Genomic DNA, 23,259 nt, shown 5'->3' with positions numbered 1-23,259 from the left:
CCAGCATGACAGGCGAGAACTCTGTCTGCTCAGCCACCGTGGCCCACCCATAGTGATGTACTTTTAAAAGAAGTTTAGCCTTACTCAACGTTTGAAGGCACATCATTTTTCCCCTAGATTTTTCCCTTTATTTTAAATTTAGGAGTTTAAAAAATAGCCATTATTTTATGAATTGCTTTAAATGCTGCATTAGAATGTAATATGAATGAATAGGAAGTAGATTTTAATGACAAGGGTGACAGTGAGTGAAGGGTGAGCTTTTAAACAAGTGGAGCTGGGACAATTAGCTTTCCATTTAGAAAAAATGAAATCTCTGTCTCCCTCAATGCGAAAATTGAATGTGAAAGCAAGTCTTTACAATTTTTTAGGAGAAAATCTTTAAGATATTTGAGTAAGCAGGGATCAGTAAATTTCATACATTAAAATTGAAAACTTCTAGTTGATAAATCACCATAAACAAAGTAAAAAAGACAAGCTAAGACTATTACTATTGACACTAAAAAATAAAGGCTCCATATCCAGTGTGTTCTCTGTTGCATTGATTATCTTATTTATTTAAGGACATTTTTAGATATACTAGGTCAAGAAATATGAACCAACAAGACATGAGAAGAAACCCAGATGTCCAATAAAAGTATGAAAAGAGATTCAGTTTCATTAATAATAAGTCATATTCGTGCTAAAATTTGCTGACTTAAGAGTTGGTTTTACTCATTAGATATGTGCTGGAAAAAATATATGCATCCAATTCAATCATATATACTATAGTTTTATAATTGTCTTTATGCACTTTTTGTGAAGTATTTTTGAGGAAATATAAACTTTTTGTATGTATTAGGAAGCTTCATTTCCCCTTCTCCCCAGAACAGAATTTTGTTTTTGACGTATCTAAGCTCTGTAATATGTTTTCCACTCGTCCAGAATACACATACCCAGTGAATAATCTTCAAGAAGAATGCATTTGAAACATATCCTCTCCCACCTCTTCATTCTCTCTTCTCTCTACCCTTTGGTTGTCACAGCCCATTGCCATGCCTCTTCTTTCAGGCTTCTGCTGTGTGAATGGCCTCAAACCTCAAGCTATTCTACCTCCATCTATGACCCTTCTTAGTAAGAATCCCCTTGGTTCTCTGGGAGATGACAATGTTCATAATTAAAATTTCAAACCTACTGGACACCATTTAAATCTATGTGTATTTCATAGCTACCCTACCATGCCATTATAGTTGGAAAATCCTATACTGGAAAGTTTTTCATTCTCTAGAGAAGTTTGAAACAAGTGATAATCTGATGTCTGCATCCATCTCTGAATTCAAAAGGGGCTCAGATGAGGTTGAAATGAATATACTCGGCAGCATGGTGTTATGGTCTTCTTTCCCTCCACCTTCAGGTATTTTGCGGAAAGAGATGCCACAGCAGCTCAGCAGGTCCTTTCTGACTCTCTTCATCCAAAATGCAGGTAATTATTGAATAAAAAGAGGGATAATGCTTTATAGCTCTACTGTCATGTCATTTTTTCATAAAACAATATTTTTAAAGGCATACATGCTGTTGTAAAATATTCAGTAGACATTTAGCAAGTTGAAAATGCACATTTTGCTGAAGTAAGAGGGAAAACTGTGTGGACATCTGCCACTTGTCCATCTCCCTGTAGAGCTTGTGTGATTAGGAATGATTGGAAAGAGCGTTCAGATCCACTGACATTTTACATGGTCTTTTATTGACCTGACCCTTAGTGGGAAGAAAAGGAAGGAGGTTGTTTTTCTCTTTATACGCTTTTTCTCTAAAAGAGGCCACCGTATGATTTAGTTCTGGATTCCACAGAATAGATATATAGATTCCTACTCCAGGAATCTATATATCTCTGGGCCCCAAAAGTGTGGATATGAAATGCACAGGACTTCAGAAGTCTACCTAGGTCTTGGTGTTCCAAGGAGGGATACCTGGAGGCTTTGGAGTTTCTGAGTCAATCTGCAATTTGTTTTTTTAGGTTTAAAGGGCATAGATTAAATCAAACCTTCTTCTCAGCCTTGGCATTGAACAACCCTGCTAAAGTTTCTTCAAACAAGGTTCCTGTCGTATTCTAAACTTTTTCCTTTGACTCAGTCTCGGGTCAATGGGGTTCTCCTTGAAGCCTGAATGCTTAGTCAAGTGGCATGACAATGGGATTCCGGATTGCTTTCCCTCTCTTCTCCTGGTTAATCCTCATTCTCCCCAAATGCTGCCTTATGTTTTTTGTTCTTGTTTTTGTTTTTTTGCGTGGGCAGGCACCGGGAATCAAACCGGGGTCTCCGGCATGGCAGGTGAGAACTCTGCCTGCTGAGCCATTGTGGCCTGTTCTGTCTTATGTTTTTTTTCTTAAAAATTAAGCAAATTCTGTGCCTTCAAATTGCTGTCTCAGTAAATAAGGAAATAGGGATAATGTCTTGGACTGCATAAAGTTGATAGAATCCACTTGATCTCCTTTGCAGATCTGTTGATGGGACTTTCAGGGTAGCCAGCCTACTGGAAGTGAGACTTAAAGCTCCTTCAGGAAGCTCTTTGACAGTTCAGAATAGGAGGGTTAAAATTTAAGGAATTATAATGGGATTTAGAGTGCAGAGGAGCACTGTTCAGGTGAGATATGATACGTGGCACAATGTGATGAACCTTGAAGACATCACGTTGAGTGAAACAGCCAAACCCAAAAAGACAAATGTTGTGTGATTTCAGTTTTATAAAGTATCTAGGAGAAGCAGATTCATAGAGAAAGCTAGTAGATTGCAGGTTACTGGGGGCTGGAGTTGGGTTTGTGTGTGTATGTGTGTGTGTGTGTGCCCACGTGTGCATGAGGAGAATGGGGAGTTATTGCCTAATGGAAACAGTTTCTATTTCAGATGGTGAAAAAGTTTGGGTAATGGATATTAATGATGTTTGCACAATATTGTGAAGGTAATTAATACCACTTAATACTTGAAAGTGGTTAAAATGGGAAAGTCTGAGTTCTATATGTGTTTCTACTGTTAAGTGCTTCGTTTTTTGTTTTTTGTTTTTTTTAAAGAAGAAACCTAAGAAAAGTGTGTGTATGTGTGGCGGGGGGGGAGAATGATAATGTCAGCGGTGTCCAGAAAGACTGAGGAGGTGGGCATGGAGGAAGAGAAAGCAGAGCCTGGGAGAAAGAATTCAGAGGAAGTCATGAAATCAGGGACCAGCTGAAACACTGGCATCGCTGAGGCTTTCTTTACTGTTATTCTGCAAAATTCTAGATCATAATTATTTGCCTTTTCATTTACCTTTCTAAATTTTTTTCTCTAACCGATTACATGAAGAGATATCACTAAAGAGGAAATAAGGTATTTTATCTTTGCTTTTGTGTTTTATTGCTTTATTTTAGAATAAGTTTGGGTAAGAGTTTTTAAAGAAATCTAAATTCAGAAAAATTGTCAAAAACCAAATATTTCCCAACTTTTTATCGAATATTGTTAATTATATTTGGGCTTTGTTTTAGTGAACTGTAAACTCGATTATGCTAACCTGATGGAAAATGTCAAAGTGCCTTTCTACAGCCATGACTGTACCTAAAAGGAAACATTTCAAACCCTTCACCTAAAGGCTTCACCACGCTTCAGACACTTGACCACACATACTCTGAACCCATGTACTTCCCAGAAAGGGACACTTTGATTGGGAGTTTTGTTGTATTCTATGGAGAAAATTTGCTCTTCTGTTAGTATATTTAAATTTGATTATTATAAATAGCATATAATATATGCTATAATATACATGTTATAATAGTATAATCGGTATTTGTTAGTGTTCATGTTTGCTAGGTAAATCCAAATTTTTGTTATAACAGTCTCAAAATTCAGGAATGGGTTGATTTGTTCCATCCCTATCCCCAACTTACTGTTATATTGATTCTAGCTTCATTTGGCTAAGATTCATTAAATTATATTAAACTTCCCAAATATAAAAGATTAAAAATTCATTTTCTTTTTTTTTTTTTTTTTTTTTTTTTAAAGGAAAGACAGAGAGAAGGAAGGAAGGATAGAAGGAAGGAAGGAAGGAAGAAAGGGAAACATTTTTAAACATTTTCTTGTTTTATTGTATTCTGTTTCTCCGTTTTTGTTACATGGGCTGGGGCCGGGAATCGAACCGAGGTCCTCCGGCATAGCAGGCAAGCACTTTGCCCGCTGAGCCACCGCGGCCCACCCTCATTTTCTTTTATATGCTTTAAGAAAAACACTAGGGCCACGGTGGCTCAGCAGGCAGAGTTCGCGCCTGCCATGCTGGAGACCTGGGTTCAATTCCCAGTGCCTGTTCATGCAAAAAAAAAAAAAAAAGGAAAAACACTAAAATCATTTACCTCTTTCTTGATGTATTATATGATTAACATCAAGCTATTTTAATTGTTTAACTATGTTTTCTAAATAATATCTTTCTGTAATATCAAGACGCTTAACCCACTCTAAGTAAATTGGGGAATCTGTGTGTGCAGCCAAGTTGCATTTTCTGGAGAAACATCCACCAGAAAATAGGAATCCTCCATAGTCCTTGGAATTTTCTTTGATAAACCCTTAGAGGAGGTCAGTTTTGTATATGAGCTATTTTCAAAGAAAGGCTTTATAAATTTTAGCTCATGAGTCAGCCATCAGATTGGAGATTAACTAAAATTTGAGGGGTTGTGTGACTGCCCTTATTTAAGAAGAGACTAGCATGTGTGTGTGTGTGTTGTGTGTACAGACATGTGCACAGGCACGTAGATAAAACTACCAGCCTCTGTCGCTCAAGGTACAATAAAATTGAATCAGCGAAGGCCATATATTAATTACTTCGAATCGGTGGTACGTCACTGCATACAAATCACAGTGTTCTGGAAATGCCACTGTCCTTCACCAATGTCTAAAAGAAGTACCTATTGATGAGTTGCGATACCAGTATAGGTTCTGTCAGGTCATGAACATTTCCAGTGTTCAAAACGGAGAAGACAGTTTAAAGCTCTTTGTTGCCTGTCGTTCAGTAAGCTTTATACATCCCTGTGCCAGTGGACTTCCATCTATTGGGTCCTCAGGTAACCTGAGAGATAAAAGTGGATTAAAATTTAAAAGAAGAATTTTGACTGTTAGATCTTTTTTTTTTCCTGAAAAGAGAAATCCATTCTATTTGAACCAGGATATCCTATGTGAGTTTGCCATTTTCATATATTTCCATTACAGGAAGTAGATATTTAATTTAACAAGGGTAGAGACACTAGGAATTTATGAAGTTATCTTAAAGAGAAATAGATGCCTATAAATTTATATATATAAACTTACCTTTCACATACATTTTAATTTGGATATGGGTCTTATAAAGTCAAAATTCTTTGATGCCTCTTTTGATAATTCTTTGATTTATTGGTTGGCCATTGTGCTTTTGAATATTAATAGAAATTAAAGCCAGTTACTTTGGATTCTAGCCTGTCATTTACAGAGTAGAAAGCACACATATTAAAAGAGATTTGCATAATGTTTTGTGGCTGTGTGCTATGTGTATTGCTTGTGTGTCTTTCAATGTACTGTTTGCAGTGTATTCTAGAGAAATCTCCTTTCTCCTGCTTAGATGGAATCTGCATGTTCATAATAACTCTGACTTAAAATTTTTATTTAGTTCAAATGCTAACTACATTTTTTAGTGTAAGATGCTAAATAATGGTTACATCAGTCACAAAGAAGACTGGAACGTGTCTCTGTCTAGAGAACCTTGGCAGTAGAAAGAGGGATGGAAATGGGGTGTTTATTAGCCTGCGCTCTCAAAGCAAGCAGAACCAACATACATGTAAATTTTAGGGAACTTATCATAGAAATTGGCTCCTGCAACTATGGAGAGTTGCAAATCCCAAATCCCATAGGTCAGGTTGCAAATTGGAATGCTGATGAAGGTTTCATTGAATTCTCTAGGAGAAACTGGTTGGCTGAAGTAGAGATGAAAATTCTTCTTTCTGACTGCTGAAATCATCAGTCCTCCTTTTAATGATTAGATGAGACTTCTCTCATTGTTGAAGGCCATCTCCTCTGTTGATTGTAGTTGTAATCAGCCATAGGTACAAACAACCAACTAATGATTTAAATCCACAAAATACCCTCACAGTAACAAGTAGCCCAGTGCTTGCTTAACCAAACAACTGGACACCATAACCTGGCCAAGTTGACCCAGAAACTTAACCATCACAGGGGGTACACAAAGTAATGTAGTATAAGGCAGTATTTTCAAATTGCTTCTACATTAGAACTCATTCTTCAAACAGTCTTATGCAGAGTCTCAAACTATTAAACAGATTAAAAGAGAACTGCTGTGGTTTAGCTGACTTCACTTAGCCTGGGGAAATGCTCTAGAATTTGCTGGAACAGAATTTTTTAATTCTTTCTTTCTTTCTTTCTTTTCTGTTCTTACTTTTCTTTAGTAACTCAGTCATTTAATCAGTAAGCTTTTATTTGCTATCTCCTGTGTATCAGGCATCATAAATAAGGCTGAACAAAATAAATGTCATGATATAAAACTAAACAAAATGCTTTGAGGGGTATTGAGAGGCTGAGGTAACATCTAGTTAGAGAAAAGAAAAATACTGGGCAAGGTTTCATGGAGGAGATATTGTTTGATAATTAATGATACTGTAGAAGAATATCTGAATGTTGGTCTTCACGGCTGTCTCTCAGTACTGTACTATAGGGAATAGCGGGTAAGTAACATGGCTGTAAATAAATCTACTTCTGAGCTATATATAAATTTTAGACTTTTCAAGTAGCTAAAATTTAAATGGATTAGTGTTTGAGAACTGAGTTACAGACATCTCTGTATCTAGTTATCAGTTCCAGCATTTTAAAAAAGCAAGCATCAATTAGAAATTCAATCTTATTTATTTATTCATTCATTTAGCAAATTCAGCAAAGCAGAATGGGAAAAGAAAAGAATGGATAAAGCAATTGGGTGAGTGTGTGATTTCATATACAAAGGTTGTCAGTCTGAACAAGAATCAGAAATTAGTCAACAAAAATGTTCTCAGAACATGGTAAAAAATGACAAGGATGAAAATCCACTTGTCCTGATGGAATATGGTATACAATTGAATTTGACAAAGGGTTTATTTATATATTTTTGATATTATTTGTATATGATGCTACATTCCCTGTGATCAACTGGCAAGATATCAAAAGTTATAATTATATGGAAATAATTTTCAGAAATCATCATTTAAAATTGCATTTGAGGGCGGGCCACGGTGGCTCAGCAGGCAGAGTTCTCACCTGCCATGCCGGAGACCTGGGTTCGATTCCTGGTGCCTGCCTATGTAAAAAAAAAATTGCATTTGATAGTTTTCTTTTAAGGATTTCTATTAAGCATCAGGCTTAATCACTATATCAGATAAAAATTTACTTTAGAAGTTTTTTTTTATAGTACCTATTTCATCCAAAAATATTTCTAAACAGAAAACTCCTTTTTGCTGGGCTGAACTTATATTAGTAAAGAGGATTTAAGGGCTCAGTTACTTTTAATTTTCCTAGATAAGTAGAAAAGGGACTAGAAAATATATACTGCATGTGAAGATATCTATTTAAAATTTCTTCATTTTAAAAGTAATATACAATTTATTATAGCAAATTTAGAAAATATTGGAAAATAAAAAATTCACCTCAATCTTATTACTGCAGCACATCCATTATTAATACTGTGTAGTATTTTGTGTGTGTGTGTGCACAGTCTGGAAATCAAACCCAGGTCTCCCGCATGTATGGCAAGCATTCTACTACTGAACCACCCATGCACCCAGTACTTTGTAGTGTTTTATTCTAGCCTCTTCCACGCATATATGTGTGTATAAAATACAACTTGGATTGTTCTATACATAATGTTTTATATATCCTGCTTAAATAGCCTTTAAAAATACAGTTTTTATTAGCTGTGATATGCCATCATGTGGAATTACCTTAATTTATTTCACCAGTTGTCATTTTTAGAATAAATTGTTTCTACAATACCTTTACCATTATAAATAATGCTGCATTGACTATCCTTGTGTATAAAACTCTGTCCGCCTCTGATTATTTACTGTAATATTTTTGGAAATGGAATCACCAAGTCAAAGCATATGAACTCTCAGTTCACTTGAGAGTTTCCATTAAATTGCAAAATTCAGAGTTTTGATAGGTTAGAGAAGAAAGGGAAACCTGCTGCCATGAAATAATTTAATAATAATTTCAACAGTTATCAATATTTTAAATGTTTATTTCTCAAATATGACATGCGGTTGCTTTGTGATTTATACTTTGTAGGTACTCATTTGCAATTGTGGGCATCAACATAACTGACCTGGCGTATAATCTACTGGTCAGTGGAGCTCTAAAAACTCACTTCTACAACATTGCTCCAGAAGCGCCAACATTGTCCCACTTCCAACAGACGTTCTGTAAGTGTCCCCTTGATTAATTACCAACGTAGGTTTCCATAGAGCATCTCCGACATGGGTCAAAGCCGAGATATCTTTGTGACCTGGCTGTGTTAGGGCCTTTGAACTTCCTCCTTTGGTTTTGTTTTGTTTGTTTGTTTTCTCGTTCAAACACCTACACTTATATATTGAAACATTGTGGGTTTTTCTGTTTCCTAGTTCTTGGATAATATCCAATGTCTTAACTGTTGGTCTGACTTAAAGACATCATGGGTCTCTCTCACTCTCTGTCTCTTTCAGCATAATCTAGTGCTTAAGAATACACGCTTTAAAGTCATAGAACCTAAGTTGATTCCCAGATTCCCAGATTCCCTTTCTTCATAGAGTTGTTATGAAGAAACAAGATAATGGATAAAGTGTTCTTATTAACTAGTCCTTTAATTAGTGCTCAGTGAATGTTAGAACGAGAAGGGCTAGTTTCATAGGTAGTATTGATAGTGGTGGGGGTGGCGTCTTTGGAATTATTTTTGCTCCTGCTGCTCCAGAGGGTAGCATTAGTATTCCCCTGTGAAAGTACATAGTAGGAGAGGGAAGTATTGGTGACCCTGAACCAGAGCCCTGTATTGTCCTTGACTGAGAGGTCTGCTTTGGTGTTGCAGTTGTGCTGAGGGTTCTGAAAGTAAAGACTGCATCGTATTGTAGAGCCCTGGGATGTTATTCTCCCTTCTTAGAGGCAGAATCCTAAAATCCAGTGTGTGTCATTATGAACCTTGCATGGCAGAAACAAAATGACTTGGAGCAACTTGGAAAGATCATCCATCAGGTGGTCAAGCCACATAGGCAGCTTAAACAAGAAACACCATTTAAACCACGCTCACTGCACTGATGACTTTGTACCTAGTCTTTCCTAGAAGAAAATTGTGAAGTTTTTCTTCTTTATATTCCTTTCAACTTTTTTTTTCCCGATAATTTGCTAAAGAGGTCTGCCACGCTTTCTAAGTACAGATAAGACAGTCCAAATTCACTGCAGGAGAGTGATATTCCTCAGTTCATTTATAAAATGTGACAGAGTCACACCTTAACAACAGTTTATTTTCTCTAAATGCCTAAATGAATAGTAATTATGATATCTAGAATTTTGTCTGCCTTTTTATCTGCTCACCATAACTTCAGGTTAAGGATGGCATGCATAGTGCTCTCTTCCCTTCTGAAACTCCACTAAAGTAAATATAAAGGTTTTATTTTTTAAATAAGCACAGACCCATGGAAAATTTGGAGATGAGGCAAAAGCAATATCAATTTGGAAGCTACAAAATAGAGCAAATAGTAACTGATTTAGTAATCCTGATAAAGCAGAACCCCACGCAGATAGTATGGAAGGGTGAGAAGCAACCTAATTTATTGCACAGACTCCTCCAAAGGGTCAGTAATTGGCAGCATGGAAATGGAGTACAGCTAGCACAAGGGGAAAAAAAGATAGATTAATAGCATATTAAGAAGTGCTTAGGGGCCCACGTCCCCTTCCCCCAGTGACTGTCTCTGTCCTCCCCACCCCCCCCACCTCCCAGCAGAAGATTGGTAGATTATTCTGCAGAGAGGGCAACATAAAGGATCTTTGGTCTAATGAGAACTAGGAACATTGATGGCACAGCTGATGGCAAACCATACTGAAAATTTCCATGGTGAAAATTGATACACCAAAGCTCCTTTCCTACTCAGTTCCTAGGACTTTGGTAATCCGTCAAGAGACTGACAAGGTCTTCTCAGAGGAATCTGAACAGTCCGAGAGAAAGGGCCTAAAGATCCTGGCCTCTGGATCTCCCTAGTGAAGCAGGCTGGCCATGTCACTCTTCAGTGATGCTAAGGTTAATAAGCCCTACCAAGGCGCTCAGAGCTTCCTATCAGCTTTGAGTCCAGTTGGTGCTTTTATTTAGCCAAAAATATTTGCGCACAACCAAGGGTTATCAGCTATCTGAGTGTGACGGTTTACGAACATGTCCTTAAAGTCTTGGACACCCCTCACATTAAGAGTTGGGGTTTAGCGGGCCACGGTGGTTCAGCAGGCAGGAATGCTTGCCTGCGATGCCAGAGGACCTGGGTTGTTTCCAGATGCCTGCCCGTGTTAAAAAAAAAAAAAAAAGAGTTGGGGTTTATGCGGCCATTTGACGCCTGCTGGGCCTTCTTCCTCCCTCAGCTGTGCTGGACTATTTGCTGTGAGTGTCTCCTAATTTCATCTCTCTGTTTTCTGTGTGTCCTTCATCCTTTATGAAGGGCTCCAGTAAGGGGGTTAAGACCTACCCTGGGCAGGCCTGAACCGAAATAACCTAATGGTTAAAGATCCCAGCTAGATAGGTCTGCACCCGTAGGAATGGATTAAAAAAACATGATCCTTTCTGGGGGTGCATATACCTCCAAATTACCACAGTGCCTGTTCCAGAAAGTATAATATCTGAATAATAGGAGTGTCAGAAATAGAACAGTGAAAACCAAGGGGAGAAAATAAATAAGTCAAGAAAGATTTTCAGCACTAAACATTTTTAAATCAGTGAGAACTAGCATAATAGGTTAAATTAGACCCACAGCAAGGTCTCATATCACTGTGAAATTTTATGACACTGGAAACAAAAGATCTGAAAATTTTCCAAAGTCGTCACAGAAAGAATCGGGAACCAAGAAGATATAGTATTACTTAACAGCAGCCCTCTAGTTTAAAGACAGTAGAATAATGTCTTCAAAAATTTGAAAGTGTAAAAAAAAATGTAAGGAAATATGATTTCTAGTTTAGAATTCTATATCCAATCTAATTTACCAATTAAGTATTGTTCTAGTTTGCTAGCTGTCTGAATGCAATATACCAGAAACGGAATGGCTTTTAAAAAGGAGAATTTAATAAGTTGCTAGTTTACAGTTCTAAGGCCAAGATAATGTCCCAGTTACAACAAATCTATAGAAATGTCCAATCAAAGGTATCCAGGGAAAGATACCTTGGTTCAAGAAGGCCAATGAAGTTCAGGGTCTCTCTCTCATCCGAGAAGGCACATGGTAAACACAGTCATGGTTTCTCTCTGGGCTGGAAGGGCGCATGGCGAGCAAGGCATCATCTGCTAGCTTTCTCTCCTGGCTTCCTGTTTCATGAACCTCCCCAGGAGGCGTTTTCCTTCTTCATCTCCAAAGTTCACTGGTTTGCAGGCTCTCATGGCTATGTTGTTCTTCTCTGGCTCTCTCTGAATCGCTCTCATTCTCCAAAACGTTTCCTCTTTTATAGGACTCCAGAAACTTATCAGACCCACCCAGCTGGGTGGAGACATGTCATCACCTAATCCAGCCTAATAACCACTCTTCATTAAATCACATCTCCAGGGAGATGATCCAGTTACAGTTTCAAGCATACAGTACTGAATATGGATTAGAAGAAATGACTGCCTTTACAAAATGGGATTAGGATTAAAACATGGCTTGTCTAGGATACATACATCATTTCAAACCAGCACAAGTATGTTAGTGGAATAAAGACATTTAAAAAAATGCGAGGTCTCAAACATTTTACCTCCTCTGCACTTTTCTCAGGAATCTCCAGCAGGATATATTCCACTCAAGTAAGAAAATAACCTAAAAAGAAATAATTGGGATCCAGTAAACAAGAAATCTATCACAGGAGAGAAATGAAGGGAATCTTCAGGATGAAAGTGAAGGGAAAGCCCAATGTGATGTCTATGCAATAGGCTGAGAACTTAAAAATCCAGACTTTAGCAGTCAAAATATTCTTTTTTTTATTTTTGCCATATTTTACTTTTTTTTTTACAAATCGTCTAGAGGGAGGGACATACAATATTTAATATGATATTTCTACAAAACAATAACTTATATGATCTCCTTGAGTAATCTGTACCTTCTTAAAACATTTAACTGAAAGATGATTTTTCAGATTTTCTAACTAAAATTAGTTATATAAGTTGTAACTAATGTCACTGTGTAATAGTATCTTCAATTTCATTTATTTTATACAGACAAATAGGTTTTATCATATTCACTTGACCAAATCCTTAAATACTTTTTAAAATCTTCAATATTGTACTTTAAAAAGAGAACTGTGGGACAGTGCAATGGTGGCTCAGTGTCAGAATTCTTGCCTACCATGCCAGAGACCCAAGTTCAATTCCCGGTGCCTGCCCATGCAAAAAAAAAAAGCAATTGTGTGGGGTCCATCTCCCTACCCCATATTAGTGACAGACCTTCCAATATGAAAAATTTAGAATGGCCATAGCCCAAACACCCCTAAAGAGAGGGATGGAAATATCAAAGATAATCGTGGAGTTATACAGTGAAGATAGGATTTAACAAATGAATGTGAATTCTGAATCATTCAATTGATATCTCTTTTAATCTACAGTATCTTAGAGCAGCTAGAAGTAAAAACTTTAAAATTGTGGAATTGAAACCCATGTCAAACTCTGAAATATGTTCTACAACTAATTGTGGTGCTGTGCTTTGAAATTTTTTGCTTTTTTGTATATATGTTATTTTTCACATAGAAAGAAGAAAAATAGGTTGATTGTGATGATAAAAAATATTTAAGCCTTCTAGCCTCCTATATTCTGGAGCAGCTAGAAGGAAAAATCTGAGAGGATCGTATGGTAGCCCATGACAAACTCTGGGATCTGTCCTGTAACTACTTGTTAAAGAGTGCTTTGAGAACTATTGCTTTTTTTATTTCTTTGCTTTGTATATATGTTATACTATACAATAAAAAAGTTAAAAAAAAAAAAAAAAAAAAAGAACTGTGTAGGAAGGCAAGGTAGTTCAGTAGTAGAATTCTCACCTGCCATGCAGGTGATTCCTGGCCCATGCACTTCCCGCCAAAACAAGCTAACAAACAGACAAAAAAATAAACAAAAATTCAACAAATGGTGCTGCAATAACAGGATAATCACATGGAAAACAAATGAAATGTGACCTCTGCCATACAGCATACAAAAAAAAAAATTTTAGAAGAGAGCTATGTATGATTCCAGACTATGTAAGAGACAGAAAATGATTAAAGTGCTGCGTTCTTTATCTTTCAGTTTATTTAAATGAATAATTTATGTCTATTTTTTGTATTAATTTCGTAGGATATTTTTTAAATTATTCCGTTTAAGTGTTCTATGTTATTCCAGGAGAAAATAAAAATTAAGGGAGATTTTAGAGATTCTCACAAAAAACAACAACAGAGTGTTCAAGAATAGTACTGGCAATGTATCACACAATTGTAAATGACTTTAAAAAAAAAAAAGCATGTTATGAGGGCCAAGGGGTTTAGGAATTCCAAATCCATCCTTTGGCTTTGACTGGAATTTAGGGTAGAGTTCATACCAGCCTAAGGCACTTGATTTAGACCAAATCAATCACATTTCAGTGACTTCGCACATTCAAATATTTGAATTTCTAACCCTGTAATGAGAGAGTGTCTTTGAAGGAGATGAAATTGATAGAACATCCGTTGTGTTTGAACACGTTAAGAGGGCGTTAACGTGTATCAGTTTTCAGGGCTGCTGTGACAAATACCACTCACTGATTGTCTTAACAGCGGGAATTTATCACCTGACAGTTCTTGGCCCGCTCCCAGCCATGTTTTCTCCCTGAAGCCTGTAGCATTCTGGTGCTGGCGGGCCATAATCCTTGGGATTCCTTGGTTTGCATCTCTGCCTCCATCACATGGTGATCTCCCTCCTTGGTCTCCCCTGGCTCTCCCTGAATTCTGGCTTCTCCTGACTTACTGCATCCGAATTTCCTCTGCTTAAAAAGACTCCAGTAACATGTTAAAGCCCACCCTGTGCCATATGACCTCATCTAAATAGGATATTTGATGATCCTGTCCAGAAATGAATCCACATCGTAACTGATACTATCACCTTCAGGTCCTGTTTACAAAGGGGAAAACAAAGCAAATGAACAAAGAAGGCTATTATTAAAACTAGGGAGAGAAAAGAGTGAAAAAATATAAGTGGTCATGTGGTTTGGGTGGGTGAAAAGAAACTAAGTCATCTTCTGTGGGGGTATATATTTAAAAAAAAACAAGCAATAGAAGTTGTGTGTTTAGAACTGTGAAAGTCCGTAATCAAAAGACTCAGCCAGAAGAGTTGAAATGTTCCTTTAGGGAAGCAGGAATTAGGGCAGGGAATGCTGCTGGTTTTTTGTAATAAGACTTGCTAAAAGCATTTGACTCTAAACTGTGTGTATGTGTAACTTAGATAAAAATAAAACACATGCACACTTCATGACTTATTAATGGACGACATGGGTAAGTTCTTACGTATGTTATCACAGCACCTACTATGACAATTGGTTAATTACATTCACTTCTGAGAAACTAAAATACTTCAAATTCAGCAGGTAAAGATGGACCATCGCCAACAAGTGTTATTGAGGCCCTACTAATATCAGGCTCTGTGCTGAGAAAGACAGGCATCGAACCAAATAATTAAAACACAGAAGAATTTTGTGATAAAGTAAAGATACTATTTTTAAAAATTGCGAAGGCCTAGAAGATGTTACTCAGTATGGGAGACTGGGAAAGCCTCCCAGCGCAAGTGCCACTTCACAAGAGATGTGAAGGATGAGTGGCAGGAAATAGAGCGATGGTGGCTGTGTGTATCAGTGTATCAGAGGACACAAGACGAGAGAGTATGATTCTTCTAGGAATAAAGCATAGATTTCGAGATAGGGGGTGCCTCAAGATGAGACTGGAAAGGTAAGGTAATGGATGTGAAGGCAGGTTTTATAGAGCTTTATAAGCTATGTTAGAGAGCATAACTATGTGGATAAATAAGATCCCCTGCTATGTTTCCCTAGCTCCTTGTGCTTGTCCTATTCTATATTTATTGTCCTCTTTAGGAAGCAGTTTCAGGGGAAAGTAGAATGAGTTTAGTTTTAGGCATATTGAGGGTGAGTTGCTTTTGGAGCTGCTTAGTAGACAGTCTAATGGAAGCCTGTGGCTTTCTAAAGAGTTTGAAGGAGTCATGGAGATGAAAATCAATGCCACATAATGGAGGAGTTCTCCCAGGGAATGAAAAGTGGGAAAGAAAAAATAGGAACATAGCATAAGGAATTGACATTTAAGGGCAGGGATGTTTGTTTTCCACTGTTGTATCTTCTGCACGGAGCCTGGTTCAGGGTAGGTACTCGGTAACTGTTTGTTGGATGGATGAATAGATGGATAGATGAATGGTGTCCTTTTTGGGATGGGGGGTGGGGTTTAGGTTGGCAGAAAGAGAGTCTAGTTTCTCTGAAAAAATTTAGCCTTGGACTAGGTCAATATGTTTCCAAGAGCATCCTAGCCCAGGTGAGCAAGCAGGCAACAGGATTACTTATCTTCCAAGACTGTCAGCAGTTTTGGGAAAAGCAGCAGTTCCCTGTGGATTAAGGTATAGGCAGAGACACTTAAGCCTCTCTAGAGGAGAGGAAAGGAAGCATGTTTTGCCCTAGATTCATTGATCATAACTAGGTTTGCACTCCTTCTCTTGCAGTTACCTGTGTCCTTGCATATTTCTCTGCTCTCTACTAACTGAATGCAGTGAAGCAAAACCAAGATGCGTTCAAGCAGTAGCAAATAAGCTACAGGCTTGAGTTGGAAAGTCAAATTAGTATTCAGAACAAATATTTCATCTAGGTGAAAGAACATAAGAGTGTAATAGCTCTATCATTCTGACTTTATGGTATTATTCAGTGAACACTATGCTGCCAAGGCAGTATGTTACAGAAATTGCATTCAGTCTGGCACTCCACCAAATACACGGCCCCATTGAAATTGTGAGGTTACGTCTAGTGAACAAAAGAAAATACAGTGGCCAGAAGAGAAAATAACTTTTCTTTGAGCTTCAAAAGAAGGAACTATTCAATAAGAATAAGTACAAGAATATTATCTAAGTCCAGTATCTTCCCCTGTAAAAAGGAGATATAAAATTTGCATTATCTAAAAAAAGATAGAAACAGAGAGGTATATGGGGAAAAAAACATAGCTATTGCAAACTATAGACTATAGTTAACAGTAATATTTTAATATTCTTTCATCAACAGTAACAAATTACTATACCAGTACTGTGGGTCAGCAGTAGGGGGGAATAGGGGTATTGGAAGATTTATGTTTTATTTTTATTTCTGTTCTAGAGTAATAAATGTGCTCTAAAATTGATAATGGGGATATATGCACAACTATGTGATGATACTGTGAGCCAGTGATTATATGCTTTAGTTGATTTGTGTGGCATGTGAATATATCTCAATAAAACTGAAAAAAAAAAAAAGGAAAAAAGGGAAAAATCAGCATTATCTACCCCACAAAGCTGTTGTAAGAATTAAATGACAGTGAGCAATGGCCTGGCCTGTTTCCGCCAGTACTTTCTACACCATTTTGCTAACTTCCTTAGCACTTACTATGTGCTGAAAGCATCTGTCTGTTTCCTTCTCTCCATGAGACTGAGAACTGGGTAGCCTATGAAATCTTGCATTCTCAATACCTAATATTGTTTTAATGCACGTTTGCTTGCTGGCAATTCAATTGACTGACTGATTTTTTTTTTCTTTATTAGAGAAGTTGTGGGTTTACAGAACAATCATGCATAAAATACAATATTTCCATACAACACCTCACCACCAACACCTTATATTGGTGTGGAACATCTGTTACAATTAATGCTAGCACGTTTTTGTATTGTACTAGTAATTAATGTCAATTGACTAAATGAATTTTTGAACACTCCATAATGTTATATAGAAGGGTGAAATTTCATGTTTATATTACGTATCTTGGAAGCCATTGCCACCACTCTTTCTGTATTTTAACTAAAATCTTATATAATCTCTAGTTATTTTTCTAATGGGATAAAGAGAGACGCAGAGACTCAGTCTGCAAGCTTCATAGCTTGACTTTTATAGGCTTAAGAGGAAATATCCTGTGAATGATATATTATGAACCATCTTCCCTCTCTCCCTAGCTCATTTTTAAAACCTTACAAATTGCTTTCCTGTAGTTATGTATAAGGTATAAAATGGGGAAACCAAATGAACCTACATTCTTCCAAAAGTCTTTACACTACATCCTATTTAGAGGGAGTTGCCAATAATCTGCATGTTGTTGAAAGGTGAAAAATTTTATGCATATTGAGTAAAAATCTTCGTAGTACCTGTTTATCATTGTCACTGAGCAAAGACCTCGTTGCTCTTGAGACACTATAGAAATGCAGCATGTGTGCTTTTTTTTTTGCATTCTTTTTATTCATAGTATCAGAAACCTGTTTCCACATACAGAATAGCTCAGGTTTGTTTGTTGGACTCAGAAGCCAAGTCAGGAAATTTATGTGTATTTTTTATAGTGAGGGAAGAAGAAATGTTAAGTTAGCATTGATTTTTTTAGAACCATAAAAATTGTAATATTTAGAAGGAAGCCAAGGGAGCATAGAGAGAGAGGTCTTCTAAACCAGTGGGTCTCAAATTTTTGTGACATGAGATTCACCTTACTGAATTGCACTGTCTGGTTGAATATGGGAGAATCTGATTTTTTAAGACAAACACCCCACGTGGATTTGTGGATCAAACATTAAGAAACACTTTGACCTTGGAATACTTTAGGACTTGGCCCAGTTGCTGAGATGGACAGATGGATTATTGGACTGTTTTGGTTGAATAAAATACTGAGACCAGAGGAAAGAGTGTGCACTGAAGCAAACCAGGATGATAAACAGATTCCAAATGATGTCACTTGAGAAATGATGAGGAGAAATAAGAATATTCTACCTGGAAAAGAGATAAGATGGGGACATAAATAGCACTTTTGATGTAGAGAAGAATTGAATTTGTTCTGTGTGATCTCAGAGTTCTCATGGGTGAAATTCAGGGCAGTCAGAAGTTGGCCCAGTAGGAGGAAGAAACTTTAAGAATCAAAGATCTTCATTTGTGGAACCTTTGCTGTTGTCAGAGGACTTAGAGCCAGGATGCAGAATCTGATTGTCAATGGGAGAGAGAGAGAGATAAGATAGTACCTGGGGTCTCCGATGCGACCTGATTTAGGGCTTCTCTAATGTGGTCAGGTTCTCAGGATGGAGGTAGTGGGCTATGGCTGCGTAGCCCCTAGGCCAGTTGGGTAAGGGTTAGAGTGACTCCCCTTCAGAGATGTTAACAGCAGTCATGTCAGTTAATGGTGTGACGGGCTCAAAGACAAGTCTAGTCCCCAAGAAATGAAACACACAACCCCCAAAAATGTTTAATAAATTCTTTCCATATTACCCTTCTTCCTATGTTTGTACAGAGAGCACGTACTTAATGATGTACAGGTCTCTGTGCTAAGATGAGTAATCTTATTACACAGCATGAGTCTATGGAAGGGACCAGCATCTGCGGAGGTAGGGGGCGGGGGTCTCTTCTAATTTTGTATTATAGCAAAATGTGAGTAAAGCTTTTTAAACATCTGTTTATGAAACCAGGTCAAAGGTTTTCCATGTAAGTAGCAAGTTACCAGATAAACAAAAGCTATTGTTTTTTTATTTGTTTTTTTTTAACTGTTAGTGTGGAATATGTCTGTTAAAAATTCTCTTCCTGCACCCTCATTGTCACCACTGCTTTCTTGTTCCCCATCAGCATTTGTACTTGGAGGTAGCAGAGCTGGAATTCAAACCAGGTTTCCAGCTCCAGGGTCCAGTTTTCTATTACCTTCTAAAGTGAAAACAAAGAAAGGCTAGTCTAATCCTTGTGGTGTTTTTGAAACTAAGATTATTTCCTTAAAAAAGTTTTTTCTAATACATGGGAAAACCTATGCTCGCAATGGATTCACTACATACAAGTATATAGTGTTGTCTCTAAAAAAAATATGTAGTAGAAGGAGGGAGCATGTGGGGGGGACAGAATGAAAGGAGGAAGTTCCTTTATCAAATACTTAGCATTTATTCAAAAAAATTTCCCAAATAATTCATCGATAACATATTTGAGACCAGAAGTAATTGAGTATGAAATTATGCTCAAAGCACGGATGTCTTACTAACAGTATCTTGTGGTTAAATGACCCTGTCTGTGTTGTTCTGAGTTGATTTACAATTTTTATTGTCTCATAATAGATTGTCAAAATGCATTTGTTTGATTTGTCTGGATAATTTAAGATTTTAGTGAAATCAAGCATCAAGAGAGAAAAAGGTCTGAATGGAGCTATTCTGAATAATCGGACCATTGTATTCATTTTATTAGGAAGGGTGAAGTAGCCACTGTTGGCTTTTCAGAAAATAACTCAGTGTGACTCACATTCAAGAGATGGCAGAACTGGTTTGTCTTCCCACTTGAGAAGAGTGAAGATAATTCCAGAACCACTTTGCAAAAATCATGCAAATTTGTAGCATCTACTGCACTGGTTTTAAAGAATAATCTTATACAGTAGTAATCATTGCTATATTTTTTAATCTCTTATTTGAGCTCCATGGTTGCTATTGTCTGGTCTAGCATCTCTTTCACCTCATTCAGGATGGTTTTGAATATGATTGCAGACTTTTTTCTCCTACATTCTTATCATGGTATTATCTCTACCAGGCTATTTGATGCACGAGTTTCATAAATTTTGGATCGAAGAGGACCCCATGGACATAATGGAATTTAATCGCGTGCGGGAGAAATTCCGCAAGAGGATCATAAAGCAGCTGCAGAACCCAGACATGGCATTGTGCCCACATTTTGCTGCCTCAGAAGGTTTAATCAACATGTAGTCACCCACGCTGCTTTTAATGGATGCCCCAGAACACTGCCTCATTGTCATGTTAGATCTCTGTTTAGGTCACAGCTCACATTCTGAATGCACACAGTGGTTGTATGCATGCCTTTTGATACAGTATTTTCATCTCTTATTCATAATTACCAAATCTCCAGATACCACTATTTCTAGAGTACCTGTCATCCAGTGACTGCTCATATTGTGGCATTATGCAGTGTTACATCTTGCCTTGACACCCAGGTATGGAGAGAGTTTTCTATTTTTTTAGATTCTTTTCCCTCCCCCTCATAATTCAGCATTAAAGAATTGTATTTCTCTAGCTGTATTTTGTATGTAAGAGATTTAGCCGAATCTTGTTCTGTGAAAGCCTTTTAATTTATTGATATGTTTCATGACTACTGCTGCTAGCTTTTCAAGTCAGGTTCATGCTTGAGCCTCATCCTGATAAAATAAAAGACTTTAAAATAATACAGACAGACACATGATATGCCAAACTGTTCCTGCAAACATAGCTGCACTTCATGTAAATGTAACCAGGCTTACAAACAATAGAAGCTATTTTTGTTTGAAATACCACAGAATTACATTGTAACTCCCGTTACATTGTAACTCCCCTGTTCCAATTGTGTCCTACTCATCTAGATATAAAATTATTTTATTCCCATAATTTCACTGGCTCGGATGCCTAAATATGTTTATGATGCTTGGCTCCTCAGAAAAGAAGCACGCATATTTCAAAAACTGGGAAAGGTTTTCACAGCCTGACTCCTGTTGAACTCAGTGTCACACCTTTGCATCTTTGCTTAGGGAACTGAGTGCTGACTGGTTTGTTTCCTGTGTCTAGAAGCAATATTTAAACAGATATTTTGCAAGAAAATATGCTGCAAGAGAGGAACCTAAAGTATGTCATACTGCATTGTTTCTTAGAAATAATGACCTCGTATTGTATCGTTTTAAGAAGTCAATTTCTCAAAGGTGGGGAAAATCAAATCATTCCAAAATGGCTAAAAATCATTTTAAAACCCCATGATTTAGTTTGGAATTATGATTGTAGTCTGTTAAATAGTATTTACCATGGCATTTCATACCCATGGTATTTTATACCTTCTGACTATAAATTTTAGTATTATTAGATGTTTGTGTACTCACTCGCTTATTTAAATGAATTTTGAGTACTGCCTGTTGATTATATGAATAAATTACATGTCATTCTCCTGTAACATAGAGTGGGTTTCATTTTAATATTTTTGGTGCTTGTGCAGTTTCTGAATATGCAAATATGTGAATGGGTACAATATCGAAGACAGACAACCTGGAGCTGACTATAAATCTCACCATGTTTCAGAGTAACCACGTGTAAATTAGAATGTGTTATGTCTGGGATATTTCTTTTAATTAACTGATCTTGAGACTTGGTAGCACATTAACGAAAAAATCGGATCCAGGTTTTCCTTCATAACTTCCCACAAATTCTGATTTCTTTACTGCTAGATAGCTGATGAAGAAGACACCTTAAGCTGCCGCTTGTTTCCTTGCCCCGTCTAGCTCCCCTGGGATGTCGCTGACCTTTCACTTTCAGCCATTTACCAGGTGGCAGCATCTTGCATTGCATCTCTTACAAACCTGTGCTTTCTTAGAATGGGGAATGGAAGGATGGAGAATGGAAGGATTTAGTTAATGCACGATGTGCACCATAAGTAATGACAAGAATATATTTTCTTCTCCAGAGTAAGTAAGGACTTGTGAACCTGGTAGATGGTCTGTCTTGGGAACCCTGGAATCCCACAGCAGCTGAGCTTCTCTAAAGTGCCCTGTGAAGATGAGGGCATCATTTTGTATGTGGTGTGGCCTTTGTCAGTGACATGTGTGCATTGTCTCTTTCCACTGTGGTCCTGGGTCACTGACATGGCTTGATAGTAAGTGGCATTTACACCAGCTCATCTCTTTTCTGCTCAGGTCGAGGTATTGATACTAACAAAGCTGGGAGTTCCCCCTCCCTGTTCCTTGGATGATTTCTCTTGTATCTTAACACAACTGCACAATTTTAGGATGAACAAACTGCCAGCTCTTTCTAGTTTTAAGTATTATTAGATTTCTCATTCACACCTCTCTGTGGAAGCTGAATTCTTGCCCAGTAACATGAAGTGAGGTGAGAAAAGGAATAGAAGGTTTTAGAAACAAAAAAATGTGTGATGTGTTTTCCCCCTTGAGCATTCTTAGCTTGCTTGCCACTTTAGATGAACAACGGTTGACCACTTAAAATGTAAATTGTGTAGCAAGCTTCTTCCAAGTTTCCCAAAACACTACTTGCTAGGATAAAAACACATTCCAGTTCACACTACAGAAATAAAATCCTTTGAAGCACCATTTCTGGAAATTGTAACTTCAATTTGACTTTCCTTCTCACAATTCCTGTTATTGCAGTGGGAAAAAATTTTGCCTGGCAACACCTCATCTTTTCTGTATCTGAAAAGAGGCATATACATATATTCCAATCCCAGTAGATCAGATGACTTTATAATACATCTTCTGAACGGGACACTTTTAAAAGTGAGAGAGGATGTTATTAATCATATCTTTGGTACAACAGGGTAAACCAAAATAGTTGGAGGAAACCGAGATGTTAGATGACCCATGACAAGAAACAGTAATTGGAAAGGATTGTCCCCCCACAACTCATTTAGGCAAATGCACTCAATTCTCTCACTTCCTAATCTCTAACAAAAACCCATCATAGAGACACAGAAATGTTTATATTCAAGATGCTACCCCAAATCTTAACAATGAATCAAAATTGTGGGCTTGGTCTGAGTGTGGAAGGTCCAGCTGAGGTCACCCTGTAGGAAGTTGGCCGTGGGGATACGAAATCTGTCAGGCAAAGTCCATCCATAGATTATCTTGAGCCGTGAGCATGTGGGCCCAGATTCAAATTAAATGAGAGAGAACAGGGTTCTAGAGTTGGTGGAGGAAGGAGTAAGGAATGGGGAGTTGATAGAAGAATAAGAGGAAAGACGAAATAGAAAGTGTCACTTAGACCTATAGCCACATGTAGAAAACTTTGAACCATGGAGACACATGCTCTGCCAAAGCTAGGCCTCTAAGTCTTTAGGAAGCTTAATAAAAGTAATTGCTC

At 37.3% G+C, this 23,259-nt stretch overlaps 1 protein-coding gene across 2 annotated transcripts in view; it reads left to right on the top strand.

Moving 5' to 3' along the window:
• Positions 1–21,362, top strand: part of ELMOD1 (ELMO domain containing 1) — a 102,105-nt gene extending 80,743 nt beyond the window's left edge. The window contains exons 8-12 of one of the 2 annotated variants that reach the window (XM_077113075.1): positions 1,391–1,459; positions 3,309–3,332; positions 6,895–6,945; positions 8,289–8,422; positions 19,949–21,362. In XM_077113075.1, coding sequence (XP_076969190.1) covers positions 1,391–1,459; positions 3,309–3,332; positions 6,895–6,945; positions 8,289–8,422; positions 19,949–20,121 — 451 coding nt within the window. In that variant the 3' untranslated portion in view covers positions 20,122–21,362. The remainder of the gene's footprint in view (positions 1–1,390; positions 1,460–3,308; positions 3,333–6,894; positions 6,946–8,288; positions 8,423–19,948) is intronic. The other variant, XM_077113076.1, reaches the window with a different exon arrangement.
• The last annotated feature ends 1,897 nt before the right edge of the window (positions 21,363–23,259 follow it).

This window comes from Tamandua tetradactyla, chromosome 8, assembly GCF_023851605.1.
Source record: "Tamandua tetradactyla isolate mTamTet1 chromosome 8, mTamTet1.pri, whole genome shotgun sequence".
Classification (NCBI taxonomy): Eukaryota; Metazoa; Chordata; class Mammalia; order Pilosa; family Myrmecophagidae; genus Tamandua; species Tamandua tetradactyla.
This window is presented reverse-complemented; position numbering and strand designations above follow the sequence as displayed.